Genomic DNA, 27,237 nt, shown 5'->3' on the forward strand with positions numbered 1-27,237 from the left:
GTGAAGGAACAGCAACCAGTATGATATACCAAGGTAATAAATGCTGTTTATGACCTTATATTTACATAGTACTACAACATATTAATACCCCGTGAATTGCAAAAAACAAATACAGTAATATTATTGATCACCAAAACGGGTAGGGAAACTTTACAGTTGTGAGAAGGTGCACATGTTCTCATTCAGGCAATACTGACCCAGATAATCATTTAACATCTATCCCCTCAAATGCCTCACAGTTGTGGAATGCCCATCATAAAACATGTCAGTGGATACTATTCCCTACATTCTCACACGTTCTTCATTTTCTGATTCATCTGGACATCTGGGAGTAGGAAGCTGGTCATAGACAATGTGCCCTCCTTCCCTTGTCTGACCAAAACTTGAAGCAATCACATCCACTGCCAGGCTAGCCGTAGCCTTTGCCTCTTCTTCTGAAGTGGCCTGAGGATTGACTTCAACAAGATCCAGTGCCGACAGCAACCCTGGAATAACAAAGTATGATAAAACCTCAGAAAATTCCCTAGCTGCTACTTTTAATGAGGGTTGTCCCACCCTAAACAGGGAGAAACAGGACAAGAAGAACAAGCCAAGGTAAAAACAGGAGTCATTTTCTACTTCAAAATTCATTCTCTCAGCCATAAATTTAAGTATACTAGAGTTGGATTAAAAGAAACCTTTCATGTAATGAAATAAATCGTCCTTGTTCAACTAAATAGGCATAGCTGTTAGGCTTCTGGATAAGGAAAGAACTTTGGAAAGACTGTCCAGCCTGCTTGTTAGGAAAATGTGTGTGCCATCTCCTGTATAACTAGGACCCTTCTGTATGCCTGCTTAGAAATGAGTGAAGAACTAAGGCAGAGGAAATCTCCCATTTCTCACTAGCCAGAGCTCTATTCCCACTATTGAACTCTTAACACTATATATCTCTTAAAGCATCAAACTGCATGCTCTGAAATATAGTTATTACTGAAAACCTTAATCTTGCTCCTATGGGCCTGAGCTGAGGGCAGGTTCTACGTCTGACACTTTTTTGGTCTCCCATCAGATGGACCCAGTATCTTGTAATTGGTCAAGAGAAGATTCAGCTATACATTGATTGTTTAATTTGGACTCCAGTTACCTCCTCTGAGGATTTGAGAACTTGTGCCAAAGTACTCAGCACTGTTCCTTTGGCCTAGGGCAGGCTGAGGGGAAGGGAAGATGAGACCAGAAGAACCTATCCAGACCTGCCCTCCACTCCCATCCCCCCCTTCTCTAGAGAATTTAACTTTTTAATTGGTTATTCTGGGTGAAGTTAGTCTACCTCATCAGGAGTCATCTGAACAAACTAGTATTCAAGCATACAAGTATCTGAGAATATTCAGGGGAGCCATAAAGTCTGGAAACATGGGTAGTAGATGCACCTAATGGTTTATTGGTATTACATTATAGGTGAAATGCCATTATATTCAATGTATCTTCCCTTATTAGCAATGCATGGTTGAGTACACTGTGCAAAACTGCAATGAACAGGCATGTTACTGTAGCATTTCCATCATGTCCTGCACATGTACCTGTGTCCCTGATGATTTGTGTCTGATATCCACTGAATAACCCTGTACTGTTAGCATATCCCAGTAGAAGTAATCAAGAGTTTGTGCTATTAAAAAAAAAAAAAATATATATATATATATATATATAGCCTATGTTGCCAGACAACTGCCACCCTGTCAATTAGTTTAAGCAAACTATATATAGAGTTAAGTGTCGTAACAGTCTTGGAATAAAATAATATTGCAGCAGGGGAAGGGAGGGACAAGGCATGACCACTGCCACATCTAAGTGCTAGAGGTTATTAACCCCTGCTCTAAGTGGTGTTTCTGGGAAGCAAAGTGGAGTATTGAACTCCCAGGTTCTCTGGCCACTAACACAAGGGCTACTGGCAACATCTAAGATCGTGGATGTGAGAAGGAGACTGTCTTGCCACTGTCAGATCTCATAGACAAGCACTGTCTTCCTCCATTTACTGCCTAAGGCCCAGACCATTTCTCAATGTCCACTTCTATACCAACTAGTCAAGGGTTCCCGATAGCCCTGGACTTTTCAATCTAGGGTCTCTATGCTGCTTTCTACACCCCAGTTACTGAAGCAGCATCATGTGGTAGTTTAAATTTTGGAATGAAAAGTCATTTAAAATAGCCTTAAAACCAGAAAATTCTGACAAATGGAAACTTTGCAAACAAGTCTGAGTTTTGGGACAGTAAACCCTTGCAGCCACTCTTGATAATCTAGATTTCATCTAACTACTCTATCAGCCATTCATCTAGCTCCTATCAAGTAAGCTGTAGTATTTCTCCTATATAAAAGGACCCACGATATTGTCCAACTTGCAAATATTTTCAGGAAAAAAGCTTTAACTCCAAATTCCCAACTCCCAGTGAACTAAGCTCTTAACATTAGAGTAAAAATTATAACTACCTGGCTTTGCCTTCTTATCTTAATCTGTCTTTAGATAACACAGACATAAGGAACTGTATCAGTTTGGTAATTTATTCTTGTAAATAATTTAATTTTTTATTACTGTTATTATTTACATTTAAATACTTATAAATAGGAGAGGAGGAAGTAGAGTAGGGGGGAAAATGTGTTTAAGTAGACACAATTTTTTATTGAATATTACCTTAGCATATTTTTGTACCAGCCAGGTCTAAACATGCCTTAAAGTGACTTTATCCTTTACTAGCCTGGCCATATGATTTTTAGCCATAAAAGTTTAAGCAAAAACAAAGTCTGCAATGGCATGGAATAGTAGGAAAAATACCCTGCAGATAAGAGAGTTCAGCATATTTACTTACATAGTTAACAGGCTGCAGACCTGGTTGCTACATACCTGTATTGTGTATTTCCTCAGTAATATACATGCCTTCTCGATAGGTCAGTCCCCCTACAACAGGTGTTCCTGTGGCTGGTGCCAGTGTAGGGTCAAATGCATCAATATCAAAACTCAGATGGATTGGCCTTTGTCTCCTAGAAAGGAAGAGGATAAGAGCTTACTTACCTCGTTGTGTCTTCCTATGGTTGCAACTCCTTGATTTTGTTGCTCTTGGTACTGGTACTTTGTTAATATAGCCTATTTCCAGGTTTCATGTTCCTGGAAGTTACTGAGATTAGCATATTAGCTTACTTACCACTTAGTTTACCACTTTGTGGTACTGCCATTTGCTGTGCATGCCTCAGACAATAAGTACCTCATAAATTAATAAGTGTCAATAGAGGGAATTCTTCGCTCTCAGTGAGATTTGGCTGTGATGTATTTTAAGTTGCCTTGATATAGGTTACTATTGCTGTTTACCACTTTGTGGTACTGCCATTTGCTGTGCATGCCTCAGACAATAAGTACCTCATAAATTAATAAGTGTCAATAGAGGGAATTCTTTGCTCTCAGTGAGATTTGGCTGTGATGTATTTTAAGTTGCCTTGATATAGGTTACTATTGCTGTTATCCTCCCAGAATAACAGTAGCTGAACTTAACCCTGACTTGGTTTCTGCAGTCTTATCTTCCAATTCTTTTTTTTTTTTTTAAAGACGACCAGTAAGAGGATCTTAACCCTTGACTTGTTGTTGTCAGCACCACGCTCTCCCAAGTGAGCTAACTGGCCATCCCTATTTAGGGATCCAAACCCGTGGCCTTGGTGTTATCGGCGCCACACTCTCCCAAGTGAGCCACGGGCTGGCCCTTTATCTTCCAATTCTAACTTCAGTTTAGCCCAGGTGTCCAGTGGCTGAAACTAACATATAACACCCTTATGCCAAATAACTAAATTTCTTAACAGCTTAAGAAATGGCATACTACCAGATGGCAATTCTGACACTGATCAGCCAGAAGTAAAGATTCAGTACTGGGAAAATGCTCTTAAAACTGGCATTTGATTAGCATTCATCTACCATCTTGTTAGGTTACCAAGATTTGCTTAATATAAAACTCAGATGAAGCAACAGTGAGGCTGGGAAGAAAGAATAGGACAGTTAGGACAATGAATGTTATCTCAAAAGATAGGCATTAAAATGGAGATAAAGGGGCTGGACGGTTAACTAGTGTAGTGCTGATAACATCCGGTCGAGGGTTCGATCCCTGTACTGGCCAGCTGCCCCCCCAAAATTAAGTGGAAATAAAGAGAAATTCATGAGAGATAGAGGATCTGGGCAGTGACTTAAAGAAAATCCTCTTCCAACCCCAGAGGAAGAATATGACCTATATTTCATATTATACCTTTCCGAACTACTTAATTTATATATATACATGTTTTGTTTTTTTTTAAGTTGCTGTCCTCAAGAGACAGGCTAAAGTGTGCTGCTTACTGGGAGTTTGCTCTGTTTTCTTTGGGACCTAGAAGTAGACATCCATTGTAGTTACTTACTTGCCAATCAGCAGATCAAATGTCTGTTCCATGACCTTCTGGATACCAAGTCGATCAATGTCTCTCATGGAAAAATACTGGATATCATAGTTCTTTAAAATGAAACTGTGGTGAGATATAAAGGAAAGAGTCCTGGCTTAATTAGCATTTTTAACATGTATATTTAGGGTTTTTTTGCCTTCATATCTGTTTTAAGATTAAGTCAAGCTTCACCTTTCAAACAACATAAGTGGCCAGAACAGGCCCAGCTTAACCCTAACGTTCAACTTACTGTTCAGGAGGGTCCACGTCTCTTAGACCAATATACACGATACTTGGGGAAGAGATACAAGGTGTGATCCAGGAAAATCCTGGGAGCTGTGGTACCTATGAAGAGAGGAATGAACAGGATTTATCAAGAATCCTTGGTCTTACCAAGGTAAGCAAGTGCTTCCCAGAGCAGGAAGTCTGTTTTCTCCTCCTACCCACAGAATATGTTTAAAGCAACACAAGACACATTTGATCTGGGAAAGAAAACTGACACAAGTGGAAATGTTCCAGAGGGGCAGTGGAAGAACACAGTATAGCTTTCTCAAGAATTAAAAAATCTCTTCTGAGGAGGTCTTGGTTTCTCATTAACTTACCTACATAGCAGGAATACTGCTGATTATCCCTTTGCACGTTACTGAATTGTTTACAGATTGGTTCTTGAAACATAACCCCGTTGCCATCTGAAGTTGCCAACAGCCAAAACATGAATTCTGCCTAATGAATAATCTTTGTACTGTCCTGGTATAAGTTGGTCTCTCACTGGTGGGAGGTACATACAGATTCTAGACTGTGCCTGACATGATTCCCATATTTTCTGAACATCTCAGGAAAATATTACAGAGGTAATAATGGTTTTACTTGTCTTCTAGACCAGTGTGGCCTGGGAGCTGCTAAGAAGTCCTAAGGCCGTGGGTTTATTAATCACCAGTTACTACCTTCTACCACCTTACTTTCTTATAATATTCTGAGCCCCCCTGAAAGCAGGGACCATGTCCTAGCTATCTTTATATCCCTAGCATCTAGCAGACTACCTAGCCCATAAGTGTTTGATGAACAAATGAAGGGGTGGTAACCCATATTCAACCCATCCTTCACCAAAATCTTACTGAACTAGACCCTCAAAGCCCTGCAGGCCTTTTCTTTTCTTTTTGGCTTACTGACCTTGTCCTGTAGTTCTCGGAGGAGAAATGAAACAATTTGTCCATGGAGATTTCCTGATGAAGTGGTGAGGGGTGTATTGATGTCAGCATGGGCATCAACCCAGATGACACAAAGGTCTGGGCAGTGCCGGGCATGGCCACTGATGGTACCGATTGCCAGGCTGCAAAGAACAACTGTAATTATCTTCAAGGTCGGACCCTTCTGTTTGGCAATTATCACCAATAACAACGATCCTCAGCCAATGCAGCTTACACTCTGTCCTCAGGGCAAAGTCAGGGCCTGCACTGAGGCTGGGTTTGGGTGAGACAAGAGTCCCTGTGGTTGTAGTTCTCAAACATTAACCTTGAGTGAGTTACACAGGGAGAAATGTAAAGCTCTAAAGGTTCAAAGCTGATAACTGGCTATCCCTACAGTGTGACCAATGTCATTGCTACCCCTAGATCCATGAAATTTGATCTATTACTCCTGGTCCAGAAAAGGATCTCAAAGATTTGTTCAACGAATGAAATCCAGTTAAATGATGTATATGATCTATATGTAACAACTCACAAAAATGTTGCTTAGTATCTCTTAAGGGAGACCTGGGAGATCTAATTCTAATTTCCAAGGAATCAGTTATATTAACTTTTTAAGGATAAAAATTAGAAAGCAATACAGCCTTTCAGAAAACTTATTTGTGATATTTCCTAAAACATGAAAAGTTAAAGTTTAATTAAAGTAACAGGGCAACCCAATTAAAGATCTCAGTTAGACCACTGAATAAAATAGAGGTTTATTTGCATGTTATCTCATATACATTAGCATGGCATTCAAATACCCTTAAGTGTATCAGTTTTTGACATTCCTTGTCCTTGAGCTTTGCTTACATTAGCGAACTGTCCTATAGCAACTGTAGGAATATAGCTGATGAGATTGTGGTTGGAAAGCTGCCCAGCTTCCCAGTAACCAAAGAATTTGACATAGATGGGCATTCAGCTCAAGCATCTTAGGAACTAACTGCTGCCATCCTTCTTGATCAATACAGCATGAGACAGCATGTTAGACTCCATGCCCCGTATTGGACTCTTTTAAGGGATAGCATGGTCTAGTGCTAAAAGCAGTGGATTAAGTCAGAAGACTGGAGTTTTAGTCCAAGAGCTCTGTGACTGAAGACAAGTCATCTAATTTTGTAGACTTCAATTTTCTTTTCTAAAAGATAAACATAATACTTGGCCTGATTAAATCAGAGTTGGTTTGATGATTAAGGTGATAGTGTATGTTGCATTATGTAAAAGGAGTAGTGACTTCCTTTAAAATGTTCGATTGCTGTTCACATTACACACTTACTCCTTCCTCTCTAGAATCTTCCAGATTGTTTAGGTTTTACCATTGAACAGGTAAACAGTAACATGGCTGCAATATAGATAGCTACAGGCAAAAGAAAAGCCAAGGACTATGGTAAGCACATTGATAAGAGGTCCCTAAATAGTGAGACTTGACCAGAAGAAAAACTAAAACTTCCAGAGACAGCACTGAGCTAGGAGGCAGGAAATCTCAGCTCTAGTTGACTTAATTGAATGTCCTAGTCATCTCAGTAGAGAACGTGGGTCTGATCACTTTCTTATTCTACCTAAATTTTTATTTCTAGTGAGGAATCTACCTGCCTCTCCAGCTGTAACAAAGATTTAATTTCTGTTTAGTGATCTGAAAAGCTCTCTGAGCACCTCAGGGAAAATTGCTAGATTGAACCTGTAGAGAAGTTAATTGCCATAGGAGTCACATTGGATTTGAATCCCAGCTCTGCTGTTTCCTGGTTCTATCTAAACCTTGGATAAAGTATCTAACCTCTGTCCCTCAGTGCTTCCAACAGTAAATTAGATAAAACCATATCTACCTCATGGTGTTGTTAGGAGGATTAACTGAGAATATGTACTTGTATATGCTCCTACTTCAATGCCTTTTTTGCTTCTACCAAAAATCTTCAGTACTTAGCTCTGTGAAATCTGACTGTTCTAGCCCAGACTGATCTCTTTCTTCTTTGAAATTCTGTAGAATTCAATATTTTATTTTATATTTTTCATTCCACATATATTTCATCTAGTCCTAACAGATCACAAGTTTCCCACAGTCCCCTGTACATGCTGATTCGCTAAGAGACAAAGGATCAAAAGATTAACTGCATTAGTCAACTAGTGTCCATATTGTGGAGGTAGAAAATGTATTTCATACGACAAGGAGAGACCTCTCACAATCTATTAACAGAAATGCTAACAAAAAATAGCCAAATTCAGCCTATCTGTGGATCCTTTCAATTCTCCAAAATAGCCAAATAAAAGTTATAAGATAGTTTCTCAAGAAAGCTCTCTAGGAAATAAGCATGAAACACCTTGTTTAGTCTATCTCTGAATTTGTTGTGTCTGAATGTACATGTCCTGTTACTATACAATATGTTGTACAAACTACTTAGTGCCTGCAGCAGCTCATTACCTTAGGTAATAAAGTGCTATTATAGACATCATACTATAGGGTATGTTTCTCCAGTTGAGGAAACTGAGATAAAGAAGCTAAGTGATTAGCCCAAAGCACCACGTAATGCCCCTCACCACCCCTGGCTTCCAGCTCACCTGTGGTCTCCTCCCACGGTGACACAGCTATAGCCACCTGACACCGCTCTACTAACCACCTCAGCCAGTTCCTGGTTGGCAAGGCCTACTGAGCGTGGGTTCACTATTAGGTTGTTGTAGAGATCATCTTTGGGGACTGGAGTAAAATTCAAGTCTCCAAAGTCTTTTAGGTGGCAGCCTGGAAACAAATGAGGGATGACAAGATGAATTGTATATGCTATTCCAGCTCTCACTGGTCTGGGCCACAAATAACTTGTGACAAAGTATACATCATACTCATTTTTTTGTCACAGTAAAGTTAAAAATGTCACTTGACAATCCTGTCATGAACACCATTTAACTAACCTTCAAGTCAATATCAAAATAACTTGTGACAAAGTATACATCATACTCATTTTTTTGTCACAGTAAAATTAAAAATGTCACTTGACAATCCTGTCATGAACACCATTTAACTAACCTTCAAGTCAATATCAGGTCTTGCTTCTGTTGGAAACACAGTCTTGGAATGGACAGATCTTGAATGGTAATGCCTATTCTTAGGTGTTCCTACTGCCACATCATGTTTATCTCAGCAACCTCCTTAAACCACAAGAAGCATTAGGTTCTTACCAGATGTAAGACACCAGGGCATGTCTGGTGTTTTGTAATATTAGGTGTATAATTATAAAAGGTTTAAATCTAATTAAATAGTAATGTTTATATTACTTTTCAGAACTACTTGCCAGGCACTTTAACTCATTAATCCTCTCATGACCCATAAGAAATATAGGGGAAGTAAAGTGTTCAACTCAGTGGATAAGTGACAGAACTTGGGGAATACTCAAGTCCAATCATGGAAACTAGGAGGTAAACTCAGATAAGTGTTACAGCAAACAGTACTTTGCTCACTTGTTTTTACTTATAAAAAAAAAAAAAAAAAAAAAGCTGCACAAAGCCTACGAAGGAGCCTAAAGAGAATTTGACAGTCTTATAGCAATACTCTCCAAAAAAGAGATTAAATTTCATAAAAGGATTTTTTTTTTTTTTGGGGGGGGTGGCTGGCAAGTAGGGGGATCTGAACCCTTGACCTTGGTGTTACAACACCATGCTGTAACCAACTTAGCTTACTGGCCAGCTCCATAAAAGGATTTTGGCCATTAAATGTGTAACTCTCCTATGGGGTGGTTCACCAGATTGATTCACAGCCTGGATGATGGATTCTTCTAAGATTATCCAATTCCATTTATTCTGATTCCTTCTCACCAAAAACAGCCTTCTAGTTATTCACTTGGTTTCCCAGATGTCTTCATACTAGGAAGGGCTTCCAGAGAGTGGATGCTGGAAGGACTATTGTTCAACATAATTATGCATGATGCTTTAGTTTATCCAGCATGGTTGCCATGAGTCTCTGGGTCTGAAAGCCTGATGAGCTGTGCAAACAGTAAAGCCTTGTGTTTCTAGATCCACAAAGCCTGAGGGCTAGACTCCCTGAAGGGATTAATATCTTGAGAGGCCTTGCCTGAGTGGCCTACCCTAGACGACTTCCAACTCTGCTCCTTACTTTCTACAGTTTAAGTGCCAGGTGAAGATTAGGGACAATGAGTGCTAAAGGAGTCAGAGGAAATTTACTAAGGATCAGGGCAGTCATGGAAGGACTCCTACAACAAGTGACTTCTGTACCAGCACTGTTTTGCAATTTTGTTTCCTCTTCCCTTACTGGCAGTAGAAATTCTTTGTAAAATTGAATAAGGAAGTAAACAAGGAGTCTTCAAAAAGTTCGTGGAAAGATTTGTATTATCTTTTAATTCCATTTTTCCACAAACTTTTTGAAATACCCTCGCATAATGGTGGAAGGCCCTATCCCACTCCCCAGGCTTGACTGTCATATTCTTACAGACATTTATGCATAAACACAATACATAATATCCCCTTAGATATGGTAATTAATTAGAGTAGGCTAACTGATGTAGCAAACCCTCCAAAATAATGGCTCAAACACAATTAGTTTATTTCTTGTTCATTTAATATCGGGGTGGGTATTCCAGGTCAGCAGGAGGCTTTTCTCCATGCAGTGATTCAGGAACCCAGCTTATGGCTCTGCCATACCTAGTGCTTTGCCATCTGGCAAAAGTGGCTAAGGTGTGGCTAAAGTTAGGCCACCCCAGGTTCAAGGCAGCAGGCGGAGAAGAAAGCATTAAGGCATACTTCATCTTTTAAAGGCCCTGGTCTAAAAATGGTACATAATGCCTGATTTCACAGCACTGGCCAGCAAATCCAGGTATTGCCTATGTCCAGAAGAGGATGAGAATGGATTTTGGTGGACAGCTAGCAATCTCTGCCACAATGAGTACGTTTTTATTCTACTGCCATAACCTTTAAGTGATTAAGTCAAATTACTAAAGCTTTGTTGCTCCAGGTTTATCAATTTATATTATTAACTATTCTGATCTATTACAGTGCTGTATTGGCAAATACATTATGCCACTCTGATGTAGCCTCTTAATAGCCTTCTCCTCTGACAGAGTGGAGCCCAGGATTGGTTTCTAACAGGGGAACAAGGGCCCAAAAGAAGAAATGTACATGCCATGTTTGGAAACAGCTGACCAACTTCATAGGAATGAGAAGTTTGAATACTGGAACAATGTAATGAGATCATAGAGAACATAAATTGTAACCCACAGACTACAGTTTTTGAGAGGAGTGGGGAGGCTAATGGAAGGTTAATCTTTTTTAAGAGTTGGATTAACTGAGTTATATTAAAGCTATAACTTTATCAGAGTGCTATGCAAATTCTTCTAGTTCAAAGGGCATAGGAAACGGACTCATTAATTTTTAAAGAATTTAGAGTAACAGTGAAAAGGCAAAATTATAATATAGAAGGAATATCTCCTGTCATGCTTAAGGGAGCTGTCCCTTTCTCTAACTCTGTGTTTCAGGTCAACTCATCTGCAAGTCTAGGTCAGGTGAGAACTAGCATTTGATTGCTGCTCTTTCTTCTAAGAAGGCACTGTAGGACAAGATGATTCTGAAACTTCAAGGAAGCTCTCATGTCAAACAGGTTTGGAACCAATTTGAAAGGGCTCTCATTTTTCACTTGCTCTTTATATACTGGCACAGCCTCAATTCTTCTTTCCCAAGAGCTGGTAATAAAATACATGGACTACTACTCTGGTCTTTTCAGGCCCAGATGCTACCTTTGGCCTTGATAAGCCCCTCCAGGCTCTATCCAAGTGGAATGAGAACACAAGTCAACAATGGAATGATGCAACCACGCAGTGGGGAAGAAATCAAAACAGCCCTACCTGACCTTAGCAATATCTATGAACAGCACTTCTATTTTAGGGCTAGCAAGCGAATCCCTGAAAGAAGCCAGTGACAGGAAAGAAGGAAATGGAACATAATTGTTTGCCTCTACACCCCACACTTTACAGATATCTGCTAATCCTCACATCCTCTGTTGGTATCATTACCCACACACTGCAGAGGAAGAAAGTGAACAATGTTAAATTGTGCCAACTGTTTAGAACAAGCCTGAATCATTCTTTGGTTAGAGACTCATATAAGACAATGTTATGAGTGAGTAGGTATTTTTTGACAGTATAAAGGTACCCCATTCTCTCTTCTGCTCTGACTTCTAATTACAGGTGGCCCCAGCTGATATTAAGGCTCCCAGCAAGTCAGGAGAAATGGGTTTCAAAGTGGGCTGACACACAGGAGAGTCTATTGAGCCATAGGTAGCCCAAATAACAGATTTGGAGAAAAGCTAGTTGCCTCTTTTGTGAGGTTTTTTCAAAGTGTTCCTAAATAGGATAGGAATGTTTATGACTTGTGAGGAATAACAAGTCACTAAAACCTGGAGAAGAAATACTGCAATCTCATTTGGTGCTGAGAAGGTACTAATGGCTTTTAAAGTTACAGACTCAAATATTGTTTTTGACAAATTTAGCCCCATGCAAAGGGAATTCCTAGTATTTTGAAGGAATGCACCTGTTAACTTTAAAGTCTACCTCTAATACCAGTTTACTAAAAATATAGTGGCAATGTTACTGGAATTCTGAACTAGGAAAAAGAATGCCGAGGATAATTCAGGCCATTTGAGGTGAGCAGAATTTCTCTCTTACCCCTAAAATGTGATTTTGGGTAATAACTTCTGAAGAGACTGTTATTTAGGTAAACTCATTTGGTTACCATCAATAAAATGAAGAGATCTGAATTTTTTTTTTTTTTTTTTTTTTGGTGTGGCTATTCGTGTTATAACGCCATGCTTTAAACAACTGAGCTAACTGGCCAACCCTAGAGATCTGAATTTTTTTTTTTTTTTTTTTTTGGTGTGGCTATTCGTGTTATAACGCCATGCTTTAAACAACTGAGCTAACTGGCCAACCCTAGAGATCTGAATTTTTTTTTTTTTTTTTTTTTGGTGTGGCTATTCGTGTTATAACGCCATGCTTTAAACAACTGAGCTAACTGGCCAACCCTAGAGATCTGAATTTTTTTTTTTTTTTTTTTGTCTTTTGTCTTTTTCCGTGGCCGGCAACGGATTGCAACCCTCAGTGTTGCCCCCGTACCGGACCGGGGACCGGCAACGGGATCGCAAACCTCGGTGTTGCTCCCGCGCCTCGCTCAGCCAGTGAGCGGGAGCCGGTCTGTATGTGGGATCCGAACCCTCGGACGGGAGCGCCGCCGCGCTTCCCAAGCGGCGCACTGGGCCGGCCCGAGATCTGAATTTTATTTAGTACATTTAACTGTCAAAGGCTGTACAAGGGCTGAGCCCGTGGCGCACTAGGGAGAGTGCGGCGCTGGGAGCACAGCAGCGCTCCCGCCGCGGGTTCGGATCCTATATAAGGATGACCGGTGCGCTCACAGCACTCACTGGCTGAGCGCGGTGCGGCCGGTCTCAAAAAGGACAAAAAAAAAAAGGCTGTACAACCTCAAGAACCATGTGTCTTGAGATATCTAAAAATCAGCTCTTTGCTTCCTTAGATCCAGTCTCCAAAATAAATTTAGTGTGTTAGGGAAAGAAATCGTCCAAGTAGACAGATTTGTTCTGGTTCACTTTTTCAGAGTCCCAGAGAAGACTGCTCCAACCAGCCCTCTCAACGTCTCCTTCCTCCCCTCCACTCTCCTGTTGCCTCTGCAGTAGGTAGCTGTTCCTAGAGGCAGTGAAGACTATGACTGAGGAAGACAGGGGCAGGGATAGTGGCACTGGGGACTCAAAGATAGGTGATCCTGGGGATCCAGGCCAACCATTTCAGACATGTCCATCTGACATACACCAGAGTTAACGTTAAGATCAAATGATGCGAACATGGTGTTAATAAATAGATGCCTTTGCATAATGTGATTCTTGAGTTAAAAAAATACAAAACACACTTGAAAATTTAGCTCATTGAGATGACTTGCAACACTAGTTATAAACGTATGTTTCTTACTAATTGGTTCTCCAGCTACATCTGTCCCTCCTGTCTAAGAACAGATGGCATCATCTTCTAAAGATAGGCCCCTCTGTATCGAACTAATGTCAACCACCTAAACACCTCTAGATCACCATGAGCCAGCTCAGGCTTTCTCACTCAGCTGATGACACCCTAGCAGCCTGGTTCCAGCACAGGCAATGGTGAAGGTAAAGACGAGCGTTCCTCTGGTTTGAGAAGCCACATAACCACTTTCTCTCATTCAGAATAAGACTGTTGAACTTCTCTGAAAACAAAAGATCTGCTATTATTAACATGTTAACAAAACTTCAATCTTTCCAATATCTAACCAGAGGAAGAGATAGCAACAATCCCTAGGGACAGGGGCTAGCTAAGCTCAATTGTTAGAGTGTGGTGCTGATAACACCAAGGTTCAGGGTTGATCCCTATACTGGCCAGCTGCCAAAATACAAAAAAAAAAACAATCCCTGTAGATAAAGTACTGCTGTTTACAAAATGCGATTTAAAAAAGTTCTTTACACTCTCTACCTTTTTCCAGAAAGATTTAAAGGGAGACACATCAAGCTGGTGACTACAGCTTTGCCAGTCACCAATCCTCATGTGTTGCTCCCTGCCCCAGACCCTGGGCTAGCATCCCAGTGAGTCTGCCCAAGGAACGGCAAACCAAGACAGACTGCAATCTATACTATTTTGGGATGAAAGCACAGAGCAAACCAGACAGCCTCAGCCAAGTGCCCCACTAGACATAAAGGAAAGAATCCCTGCCCCCTGCCTCCTAACTTCCTAGAAGAGTTAGGACAAGACATCTTTGTGGTTTTTCTCCCCCACCCTTCCTTTGATCATGTAACCTAAGACTTCCTAAAACCTGTTTGTAATATCACTATGTCATTTTGATAAAAAGTTTTTACTGAGAAGTATAAACAATTGCAGGTCCATTGATTTCTCATTGAAATGGCTTCTTAAGAGTCCAGCTCTAACACCCAGCTTGAATTGTCTACATTGCCAATGAAAGAATGCAAAGCAAGGCCAATTAAATATGGGAACACCAGTTCTCTGAAAGCTCTAACCACAATGCAACACCCTGCTGTGACTCAATTCTGTTTTCTATTCTTCTCCTATTCAGTGTTCTCCACTCTTGGGGTAGGGGAGAAAACCAGGAAGATTCCATTTCGAAATCTGAGCATTACACCTATTTTACATGTACATGTACACACACACACACACACACACAGTAGGTACTTCAAAAAGTTTGTAGAACCAAGGTCTAAGGTTCTATCCCTATACTGGTCAGCCACCAAAAACAAAGAAAAACAATCTTTCCATGAACTTTTTGAAGTACCCTCTTAGTTGGAGGGGCACAGAGAACAGATAAAAGGTCTGCCCTAGCTTTCTGTCTCTGCTACTGCCAGAGATGAGAAAGACAAGGGAGAAGCGAGTGAAGACGGTGATGAGAAGTCCAGTTTTGGATATGCTGGCATTGAAGTGTTAGAGACTATCCTGTTGAAAGTACATGGAAATGAGTTAATGATCGATTCTACTTCTAGACAATGTTCTTGGCTGACAGCATTTCTAACAGATGTGTACAGTACCACTTGAGGACTAGTTATTGTTTATCTTGAAAACGTGTATGCATTGTACCTGTCTGGCCATATAAAAAGGTAAGATCTCTTCTCTGTTTTTGCAATCTCTTAGCAGCCTGTGATGCACATTGCATTCTGATTTAATGCTTATTCAATAATAAAACTGTTTCCTTTCTCTACTACCTTTGTGGAGGTTTTCTGGTTTGGGAGAAGATAACCCAACACTGGATATTTGATATTAACTTATTTTAGGTGTGATAATGGTATTGTGGATAAATTTTAAAGAATTCCTATATTTTGAAGACATATGTTTGTGATTTACTTCAAAACAGTCTGGAGGTGGGGTGAAAAACATTTCCAAGCACTACTGATTGACACTTAGGTGATAGATATATCAAGGTGTTTATGTTACTGTCTCCACTCATTTATGTTTGAACACTTCCATCATAAAAAGATAAAAAGAGATGCTATGGGCTGGCTGGTTAGCTCAGTTAACTAGAGCACAGTGTTGATAACACCAAAGGAAAAGGTTTCAATCCCCAAACAGACCAGCTGCTTAAAAGAGAAAAAGAAGCTACACAGAAGACAACTAGTGTACAGGTCTGAAGCTAGAAGAAATAAGTATTGGACATAAAGGTTTGGGAGGCATCAGCATACAGGTGACAGTAAAGCCAGGAAGATAAACAGATTGCAAACCAAGACAGTATAAAGCAAGAGGATCAAGGACAGAATCCCGAGAACACCAACATGCAAGGGGTAGGCAGAAAAAGAGGATCTAACAAAGGAACCTAAGAGTTAAAACCAGAAGAGAGTAGCATTAGTTGCAATAAGTGGTTAATAAGTGCAATAAGTGGTCAAATGAGGTGAATGTTTTAGTGTCCAATGTATTAGGAAGCAGGAGGTCGGAGACCTCAGCTAAGCCAGTTTCATTGTAATGATAGTCCAGGAAGCCAGATATATAGCAAATTCAAGTGTGAAAGGGCAGTGGAGAAATCAGGAAGGTGGCTCCGAAGGAAAACAAAATAACTGGACAATAGAAAGAGGGCTATGTAAGGCCAAGGGAGAAGGCAAGCGGGTGAGATTTGCACACTTAATTATTGAAGGGACAGGTTAGTAGAGAGAAGCTGAGATACAAGGGGAGAGAAGGAATAATGTTGGAGCAAGGACCTTTGAAAGGCTGAAGGGGATGGGATCTAGAACACAGGAGATGGTGTGTCTTAAGTTTGAGTACTCCACTGCCTGTTCTCCCCTTCCTCCACAGAGGCAAGATGTTTACCTGGGAGCATGACCTCTTAGACTAAATTCAGCAGCTTCCCTAGTAACTAGATGTGACCATATGACCAGTACTGGCCAATAAGATAAGCAGAAGTGTCCACAGCAACTTCTTGGGGAAGGAAAAGTTCTCATTTTGCCCTTTCTGTTCACTCTTCCACCCTGCTGCTAGAAATGAGGCTACAACCATCTGGGACCATTAGGTAGCAGCCTTCCTGGTAGTACAAGATAAGAATCTAGGTCTGAACATCAAGGAACAGAGCCACCAAACAGCTCTGGACTACTATTCTCCATACTGTTTACTTGAGAGTGAAATGAACTATTTTTCTCAAGTTACTGTTACTTTGGGAACTTATCACATGCAATTTCATCTAATGCAGGGATTGGACCCCTCATCCTCTATGGAGGGTATACAACAAATTGGGAGATGACAGGGAGAAAATTAAGAGTTCATATCTGAGTTAGAAAAATGGTGGCTTGAAGATTAATTAAGGGTAAAGATTTGAAATAGCTATCATGGTAAATGTGAAAAGGAACACACTAGGAAAACAAAGGATCTTCAGAAGAAGCTGAAGACCATAAACTCATGATGGTACCACTCAGTCTTTTCAGCTGCAGTAAGAACTGAGACGGCAGTTGAATGGACCAATCCAGTGTTCAGATAGTATACGGCAAGAAGTAAGGTTCTCAGCTACTTCTACTACTGACTGTGTGAACTTGGGAAAATTTCTTAGCCTCTTCAAGCCATATTTTGCTTTTCTTTTTTAAATTCTCAGTTTTTATTTAGATCAAAACAATGTAGTTCATGGGCCGGCCCGTGGCTCACTTGGGAGAGTGTGGTGCTCACAACACCAAGCCAAGGGTTAAGATCCCCTTACCAGTCATCTTTAAAAAAAAAAACAAACACAATTTAGTTCTCCTTGCAAAATGAAACTCTGTAACCACTAAGCAATAACTTCCCATTTCCCCTCCCCACAAGTGCCTGGCAACCACCTTTCTTTCTGTCTCTACGAATTTGACTACTCTAGTAACCTCACATAAGTGAAAACATACAGTATTTATTTGCCTTTTTGTGACTGTGCTTGTTTTATTTAGCATAATTTCCTCAAGGTTCATCCACATTGCTTATGTCAGAATGCCCTGCCTTTTTAAGACTGAATAATGTTCCATTTTATGTACCACATTTTGTTTATCCATTCATCCATCAGTGGACATTTGGGTTGCTTCCACTTTTTGACTATTGTTAATAATGCTGCTATAAATATGGGTGTACAAATATGTCTTTGAGACCCTGCTTTCAATTATTTTGGGTACATACCCAGAAGTGGAATTGTTGGATCATATGATAATTCTATTTTTCACATTTTAAAAATGTATTTTAATTCACACATTGTAATTGTACATATTTATGAGGTATATTCTGATGTGATACATACACATGTTGTATAATAATCGAGCCAGGGTAATTAGCGTATCCATCACCTCATGCATTTATCATTTTTCTTTTTTTTTGTTTTGGCAGCAGGACAGTACAGAGATGCAACCCCAGACCTTGGTGTTTTCAGCATCATGCTGTAACCAACTGAGCTAACCGACCAGCTCATACATTTATCATTTCTTTGGGTAATTCCATTTTTAATTTTTTGACGAACTGCTATACTGTTTTCTATAGCAGCTGCACCATTTTATGTTCCTACCAATAGTGCACAAGAGTTCTAACTTCTCCACATCCTTGCCAACACTGGATGTTTTCTGTTTTGGGATGGTAGCCATCTTAATGGCTATCAGGTGGTCATAATTTGCTTTTTACAAATTATGAAACGGAATAATAGCACATGCCTAGCACAATGTCTAGAAGATGGAAAATGTTAGATATCAAACAATGTTGAAATAAGAAGTGTAAGTTAAATTCTTTGCTGCCGTTATAAGTGGGAAAGATGGCTAACTTGAAATTTGCCAAATCCCAATAATGTCTAGTATAGATTTGTCCATATTCAAGTACATCATCAGTGATGTAAGCTTTTACTAAGGCATTAGAAAATTACTGTCTCGCAGTAGCCAGACAAAGCCAATTTGCTAGACATTTAATCTTCCAAAACAAATCAGAATAACTTTATAAAACAAAGAAGAATCCAAAACTTTACTAATCTTAAACAAGCTCATTCCAACAAAAGCTACGTCTTTTTTTTTTTTTTTCCTCTCGACAGCTGCTCTACTTTTATTTTCTCCTTGCTATGGAGATAGACTAAGTCTTTAATAGAAGAGTATTGATGGTAGTCAGAAGATTTGCTGGGTCATACACACCTACGGTCCCTTCAGAAACATCACTGATATCTGTTCTTGAGTCAACCTAGCACAATTCTTGTCCCAAACGATATAAGAACACAGTTCATAAAAGCACCTCAGAGATGCTAGTTTCATCTTTTTCAATGTCCATAAGTAGAGGTTGAAAACCATCAGCCTAAGATCCAGATCTGTCAACAAGCATGATATGTAAAATCTACAGTTTTTCTGTGTGTTTATTTTTTTGGCAGCTGACCGGTACAGGGATTAAACCCTGGACCTTTGTGTTATTAGCTACAGTGTTTTTATTGTATATTTCACAATGTAACATAAAACTTGAATAAAGTATAACAAATTGTTTTAAGCAAACACCCTGTAATTACTACTCAAGTAACAAAATAGACCAGTGTGGAGTATGCATAAAGCAAATGTACTTCACAGGGCACGGTTTTCCAAAGCCTTGCAGTTTCAAGGAAATTTTCCCCAGGCTATAGTCTCTGTTGTAAGATAAAGGACAGGAAATTTTCCCCAAGCTATAGTCTCTGTTGTAAGATAAAGAATTGTAACACAGCAAGGTTGCTGGCTCAAAGACAGACAGGTTACCGATGGATACGTAAAGATACTGGGAAACTGCTGTAAGAAGAGAATGTTTGCTAAAATCAAGCTTTTGTTGCAAATTGCCTTATGGAAAGTCACCTTGCTTGCCTTACTGAATGTTACCAGCTTCTATTGTTAAATTTGTTAAACTATACTTAGCAAAAACCCCACCTATGTTCTCTTCCTGTAACTTCCTGGTCTGGAGAATAAATGCGGGAAGAGAACCCCAACTTGTGATTAATTTCTCAAATGGAAGGAATGCCTCTATCTTGAGGGTTCCGGGAGATTAACCCCTTTTGGGGGCTTCTCACTGCTCAGAAGAGATGGGCTTTGAGTAATCTTTGGCAGCTCCGTCACCCAGGGGAAAAGGGGTGACAATCCGTGGGAGGCAAAGCAACAGACCAGTACTGGCAATTTAGCAGACCCATGTATTCTCAGCGATCACAACTGCCTATATAATTTTTTGGTTATTATTGAGATATAATTCACATAACATAAAACTCATCCTTTTGGAATTTACAATTCAGTAGTTTTTAATGTTCACAAAGTTGTGCAACCATCAACACTACCTAATTCCATAAGAGCTTCATCACCCTCCACAAAGAAACCTGTACCCATTATTAGCAGCCACTCACCATTCCCCTATTCCCTCTCCCCACAGCTTCTGGGAACCACTAATCTATTTCCTGTCTGTATGGATTTGTCTATTCTGGACATTTCATATAAATGGAATCATGCAACAACATATGGCCTTTCGTGTCTGCCTTCTTTCACTTAGAATGATATTTTCAAGGTTCATCCATGTTGTAGCATGAACTAGCACTTCATTCCTTTTATGGCTGAATAATACTCTACTGTATAATACCAAATTTTTCTCACCCATTCATCAGTTGACGGATTTTTGGGTTATTTTCACTTTTTGACCAGTATGAATAATGCTATTATGAACACTCATATATTAAGTTTTTGAGCAGACACATGTTTTGAATTCTGTTAGTTTTATATGCAGGAGTGGAATTGCTCCATGATATGGTAACTCTATGTTTAACTTTCTGAGGAACTACCAAACTGTTTTCCAAAGTGGCTGCACAATTTTACATTCCCAGCAACAGTGTTTGAGAGTTCCAATCTCTCTACACCCTCCCCTCACCAACACTTGGTATTATTTGTCTTTTTTGTTATAGCCATCCTAGTAGGTGTCAAAATGGCATTTCATTGTAGTTTTTCTTTGCATTCTCTAAAGACTTATGTGTGTATTGGCCATCTGTATAACTTCTTTGGAAAAATGTCTATTCAAATCTATTGTCGACTTTTTAACTCGGTTATTTGCCTTTTTATTCTCCAGTTGTTATATAGTACTCTTCTTATCTGTGGTTTTGCTTTCTGAGGTTTCGGTTATGAAATAATCAATTCTTAAGTTGTCAATTGCATGCCATTCTGAGTAGCATGATGCAATCTCTTGCCATCCTGCTCCATCCCACCCAGGATGTGAATCATCCCTTTGTCCAGCATATCCACACTGTATAGGCTACTCACCCATCAGTCACTTAGTAGGCTGTCTCTGTTATCAGATCAACTGTTGCCCTATCACCGTTATTTTACTTCATAACGGCCTCAAAGCACAGGACCTGTAAACTGGTGTTATCAGTCAGGATCTTTAAGCTGCAAGCAACAGAAACCTGTTCTGGCTAATTTCAGCAGAAGAGAAACTTATTAAATTTATGTTAACTCCCAGGATATTTAAGAGAATCTTTAAGATTCAAAATCTGGCTTAAAGTCCACATCACCAGGAATAATGCCAAAAAACTCACACTGCAGAACGTACCAGTGAAGACACTATTGCTGCTGTCACCTCCACTGCTAGGGAAATGCACTGCAGCATGCATGGCTGACTCTATTGACTGGACAGGGGCTACTGCTAGGACTGCTACCACCACTTCCCGTCACAGAGTGAATTCTTTGCTGTCCCTTCTTCTTGAATTTAAAATCAAAATTTGGGATAGGTGCTTCTGTTGATGGAACCTAGGTCAAGTGTCCACAACCCTAGCTGCAATTAAATGAGGTGAAATGAGGATGAAGGTAAGTCTGAAGAGGTAGACGAGGGTCAAATTACAGAGGACCTATCCTGTCAGTTGGTAAGTGTAGAACACATCCCACTAGAGGCTGAAGGACAAACACATAAATATAAAATCATTAAAGTGAAAATGTACTAGAAAAATATATCTACCACAAGCCTGAGTTTTTATTGTTTATTGCAGGGGCAGACTATGCTTTAACAGTATGAAGCTTTAAAGCTAATTTAAACAAAAACAGCAAAATAAATAACACAAGTGGAACATGGATATGGCAAATTAGCAAACATCGTATATGAATGACAGAAGTCTGAGCAGCATAGATACATTTAAAAGACTTTAAGCAAAGGAGAAATACAGTCAGATTAGCATTTTAGAAAGAGCACTGTGGCAGCAGTGAAGAAGGTGAATTGAGGGAGGCAATAAGGGGACCAGAGGTAACACTGAAAGTTATGGCCAGGTATGAGAAGAGAGACAGAACTAGAGCAGCACCATTCTGGAAAATGATTCTAATAATTTAGGAGGTAAAAGCAACAACTTTGTGGTCTACAGATATAAGGGACAAAAGGGAAGGAGAAGGGGCTGGCTGGTTAGCTCAGTTGGTTAGAGTGTGATGCTGATAACACCAAGATCCAGGGTTCTAACCTTGTACTAGCCAGCTGCCAAAGAAAAAAAAAGAGAGAATTGTGATGGTCTTTGAATTTGACTTGAGTAATAAGATAATGGGTGATAGTTTGAAACAGACAACAAGAAACAGGAGAAGATCTGAGGGAGAAAATAATGAACTTTTGTTTTGGATGTTTAGTTTGAGACATCTGTGAGAGTGCGATGAGGCTCTTAGAACAAAGGTGGAAGAACAAGCATGGCATTGTAGAAAGAGGTTGGAGTTGCAGCAGAGTTGTAAAAGCAAGGGGAGAGTGGATGACATTGGTCACTTGGGGCAAACATAATGAGAAAATGCCAGAGAAGGAACACTGGGGTCATCAACATGTGAAGATTGGGAAGAAAAGGATCCCACCAATGAATCCGGCAGGACCTGTCAGTGGAAAAAGGAGAACCAGGAGAGAGTAGAGTCTTGGCTTACAGAGGAGAGTACTTCAGGAATAAAGTGGTCGGTTGTGATAGAGAAGTACAACGAAATAAAGGCTGACAAATCAGTGAGTTTGCTCAAGATATTTTCAGTGGAATGGTAGGATGGAAGGCAGGCTAAAGCATCACTATCACACAACTAAACTCGTGACTCCTAACATCCTCTATCAACCACTGAAAGCAACTACAGATGCCTGAACTCACCTATCTATCTGCTCCAGATGAACAGCTCTCACACCAGAGACCCTTATGTTTAAACAACTGAGGCTCTCAATCAGTAGTTTTTGCAAAAGTAAGCCAGATTCTTGGGTCTAACCCAGTCTCAACCAAAGAGATACCTGTTCTTCCATCTGACAGAGCACCAAATGGAACAGAAAGAATAAATATCCTTAGCCTAGTTGAGGGGAACCAGAATAGCTTCCAAATGCCTTTGTGAACTCCATGACCCCTTGGCCTAATCACAGTGGCAAGTTGTCCTAGTGGCTGTTGCTTCTTCAGTACCACAGCTGGGTCAAATTACCACAATTATAAAGACAGAGACGTCGAAGTGTTAATCACAGCTTACAGCTATCTTTACCCAGAGAACACTCACTCTAATTCTGAAGAGGACAAATTACCATGGCTAACCAGAAGCAGAAGCAGATGCATTGCTGCTGAGCCTTGCCAGTGCAATGACTTTTCATTTCTCTTAGGCCCTCTTTATATACTAAAATGGTTACCTGAGAAAACCACGGAGTGTCCTTACTAAGGCCAGGGCAATGGAAAAGCAAGTCCAGACACTAAGTCAAATACGTTCACTCAAGAAAACAGGAAGTTTAACTGATGCCACAGCAATACCAGCACCCTGTGATATCAGAGCAAAGGCAAAGAAAAAAGGGATTTATAAAAGTTACCTTTCCAAGAGCCTTCACTCCCTTGAAATTTGACCCATGCTGCTTATTTGAAAGTGCTTGAAGAACTTAAATTATTTTGGTATTGTTTAGGAATAGTACAACTGAAACTTCTCTTGGTACTTTTCTCCAACATATTCCAGGAGATGAGCCAAAACTATGTGCTGGAAATCTGCTGAGTGCCACAATCATATTAATATGCAATCAGATTCTATTTCAGACTGCTGGTGATACTTGCTACTAATCAGCCGCAGGGTAAGGATATAATTGTGTAACTGAAATATTTTTAAAAAATGAAAGGGAAGACCAATTAAACTGAAGGTTCACCATCACTTTAGGTTGGGAGTCTAAAGAAAAACTGGTAGAGGGACAAATATTTAAAGGAGAATAGAATGGCTTTCCCCAGGTTTGAGTGGAAAAATACCAAGAGCTGAACAGGAAAGGTCTATGAAGCATGAGTAAGAGAAGCTGTTACAAACGTGCCCCTCCCCCTCACTTCAGCAGCCTCAGCTGAATATCATAAAAGTCTCCTAGGTAAGAGGCTGAAACTGCTTCTTGTCAGGAGTCTCTTCAGGCAGATCCAGAGATAGTATAGCAATTTGAGCAATGCCTGGCCCAGTTCAGATGGGCTGCATAGATTTATCCAGTATTTAAAAACAGTGATTACCAGAGGTTGTTGTCTTCAGTGTAAAATGATTCTTTTAGAAAGGCAGTTGTGTATAAGCTATTTTAAGATTCAGTATCCTCATTTATAAACGAATAAAAGCCTTCCATTAAGTTACTTGGGACACATTAAAAGAACACTAAATTTTGGGCCGGCCTGTGGCTCACTCGGTAGAGTGCGGTGCTGATAACACCAAGGCCACGGGTTCGGATCCTATATAGGGATGGCCGGTTTGCTCACTGGCTGAGCGTGGTGCTGACAACACCAAGTTTCCCAGCCCAAATCCAGGATCATACATTACATTTAGTTTTCATATCTCTTTAGTTTCCTTTAATCTAGAACCATTCCTCAGCCTTTCTTGTCTTTCTTTTTTTAAAAAAAAAAAAAAAAAAAAAAAACACTAAATTTTAGCAGCTTATCTTCCATCTTTGGTGATGAGCTTGGAGAGTTATTAAAAATGATTAAGAAAGAGACCTTATTGAAGGAAGTGCAAGTATTTAACAGAAAAGAGTTTTGAGTACTCAATCCAAGTCATTATATCCATATGTAGGTGGAGGCATATGAAGGACACCTCAACTCCAGGTAACTTCATTGACTTCATTATTCCTTTTTTTTGGAAGGAGATGACTTACCCTTAGAATGGATTCATGATCAGCAGAGATTTCAGAGCAAGAGAGGAGAGATTTATATTTCACCTAGAGGGCCGGCCCATGGCTCACTCGGGAGAGTATGGTGCTGATAACACCAAGACCACGAGTTCGGATCCCATATATCGATGGCAGGTTAGCTCACTTGGGAGAGCATGGTGCTGACAACACCAAGTCAAGGATTAAGATCCCCTTACCAGTCATCTTAAAAAAAAAAAAAAATATATATATATATATATATATATATATATATATGTATGTATATATATATATGTATGTGTATATATATATATATTTCACCTAGATTCTGTGTTACTATCTCCAACATCTACCTCCAGGACCATCCTGCTGCCACACATTTTCCACTTAGAGAGCCAAAAAAGATAGTGAATGGTCCTAACAAGAATAGAAGAAATGGCCTTGAATAGCAGCTAGAAATATTTGGGTTAGATATAAGGAGAACCTTTCTACCATAAAGGGATTGAAATTTGGTGCCCTGTTAAATAAGAGTTCTACATTATTATATGAGGAGTCTTCAAAAAGTTCATGGAAGGATTCATATTATCTTGTAATTCAATTTTTCCACAAACTTTTTGAAGTATCTTCATAGAAATAGCATTTTTCTTTGGGTCAGATTTACTTCTGATTCACAAAGCTTAGAATACTGTCCGAATTACAAGACTGCAGCTTTACTTCTGATTACCTGGGGTGCTTATAAAAATGCACATATCTGGATCCCACATCATGACTAATGAACCCAACTCTTCCATGGAGGAGCCTAGGAATCTATTTTTAACAAGTAAAGGGTGACTTTCATAACTTCAAAAGGTTCATGGAAAGATTCATATCTTTTAATTATATTCTTCCATGAACCTTTTGAAGTACTCTCGTATAAAGCTATTACCCTAGAGAGGGTCACTAGAGAGGAAATGAATGAAGAGAGGAAATTGGTGAGGCTGATGAATCATGAACACCTCACGACTGAGTTAGGAAAGCTAGAATTTTAGGGAGAAAGGTTGACTGTGTAGTTAAAGCTAGCATTCTTAGCACCACTTTTCACAGCCTCATTCCACCTCCTTGCCTTCCACACACTTACTCTTTACCACATCAAGACTTTTCTTGAAGACTTTTTAACCAATCTTAAGCTGCAGATAGAATCCAAAGGAGGATGGAGGATGTGGCAGACTGTTTCCCAAGTACACAGCTGATACTGGGTAGTACGTGTATATGAGAGTTAATAAGACTCTGACGTGGTTTCTTACCACTCCTACACTGATCTAAAACCCAGCCACTTACCCAAATTGGAGAGCCTTTTCATCAAGCCAGCTTCTCTTATGGCTGCTGGACCACATTCCGCTCCTTTTCTTCTCTGTCAGTCACATAAATTACAGTTAGATGTGAGGAAAGATGACTGAAAAAACCCACTTTCACAAAAATACAGAAATCTGCTATACTACAGTTAGTTTCCAACATATTCCTGTGAAAACCTGTGACAGCGTCAGCCTGTAAGGTCTGTAGTTTCATCAAACACTTTTAGAGAAGGAGGGGGAAATAACTTCATTAATGGAATCAAATCAACCTTCCAAGCACCTCGTTGTGAGAAGGGCGGGAGGAGCCCAAGACAGGGGAGGGGCTGAGCGGGGTTAGATATGGTGGCTGAGCGTGTGTGCTGCTGGCGACCCGCGTCTCCACCGCGAGCTCTCCACGACTGGAGGTTTCTCTCATTGAAGGGAAAACAATGAAAAGCGGCGCCAATTTCCTTCCCAGTGAATGCTCTTTCCGAGAGAACGGATCTTGAAGCCTTAAGCCCTCGGTCGCTCTCTTTAACCTCCTCTCCATGGATTTTTCCCCGGAGATTCAGGCCGGTCTCCTCCAGCCCCTCCATGGAATCCTCTTCCTCCCTCCCTCCCCCACCCCCTCCATGGAATCCTCTTCCTCCCTCCCTCCCCCACCCCCCCAGGCTGGACCCAGCGTTTTCGTGCTCTTTCTGCGGCGGCCGCAGAAACCCGCCCTCTCGCTGCTCACTTCCCTCATCCCACACAGGGGACCCTCCCTCCCTCTCCATCCCTGTCCTCTCCCTCTTCTGTCGGGGAAACCCCACGTGCTCTCCCGGTGCACAATCGCGGGAACCCACCAGCTCTTCCCCTCGCCGTTGCTCCCCATTCTCTCCTCGCCTCCCGGTCCCCCACACCCTACCGCCGCCTTCTCCAGGTTCGGGGGGAGGGTCCTGCCCCGCGCGCGGTACCAGGGTTAGGATTAGCTCTCACCTGTCCCTGTGAGAACGGGGCTCCTATTACAGCCACGGAATGCACTGATTTCTTCCGGACGGAATGCACTTGCGTCCGGAGGAGACGCAAGAGGCTGCTCCTCAGGGACATGATCGGCAGCGCGGGAACGGAAGAGAAAGAGACTGCTCCGAGCGCCTCGCAGCCTCCAGTGAGCGCCACCGCCAGCTACTGAGCTCACCTACAGGCGCCAGTCACCGCCCCGCCCCCCGACGTCACCACCGCCATGGCCCCGCCCCGCCGCCC

The 27,237-nt window shown here is 40.6% G+C and overlaps 1 protein-coding gene across 1 annotated transcript; it reads right to left on the reverse strand.

Annotated features, from left to right (window-relative positions):
- Positions 1–26: 26 nt before the first annotated feature.
- Positions 27–27,200, reverse strand: LOC103588608 (arginase-2, mitochondrial). The gene is made up of 8 exons (XM_008570328.1): positions 26,974–27,200; positions 26,003–26,075; positions 8,196–8,373; positions 5,593–5,752; positions 4,673–4,767; positions 4,402–4,506; positions 2,873–3,009; positions 27–485 (listed from the first exon to the last, which is right to left on the reverse strand). Exons 1-8 carry the CDS (start codon positions 27,082–27,084, stop codon positions 283–285), a joined length of 1,062 nt encoding a protein of 353 aa, XP_008568550.1. The 5' UTR covers positions 27,085–27,200; the 3' UTR covers positions 27–282.
- Positions 27,201–27,237: the final 37 nt, after the last annotated feature.

Source organism: Galeopterus variegatus, unplaced genomic scaffold (genome assembly GCF_000696425.1).
Source record: "Galeopterus variegatus unplaced genomic scaffold, G_variegatus-3.0.2 Scaffold593, whole genome shotgun sequence".
NCBI lineage: Eukaryota > Metazoa > Chordata > Mammalia > Dermoptera > Cynocephalidae > Galeopterus > Galeopterus variegatus.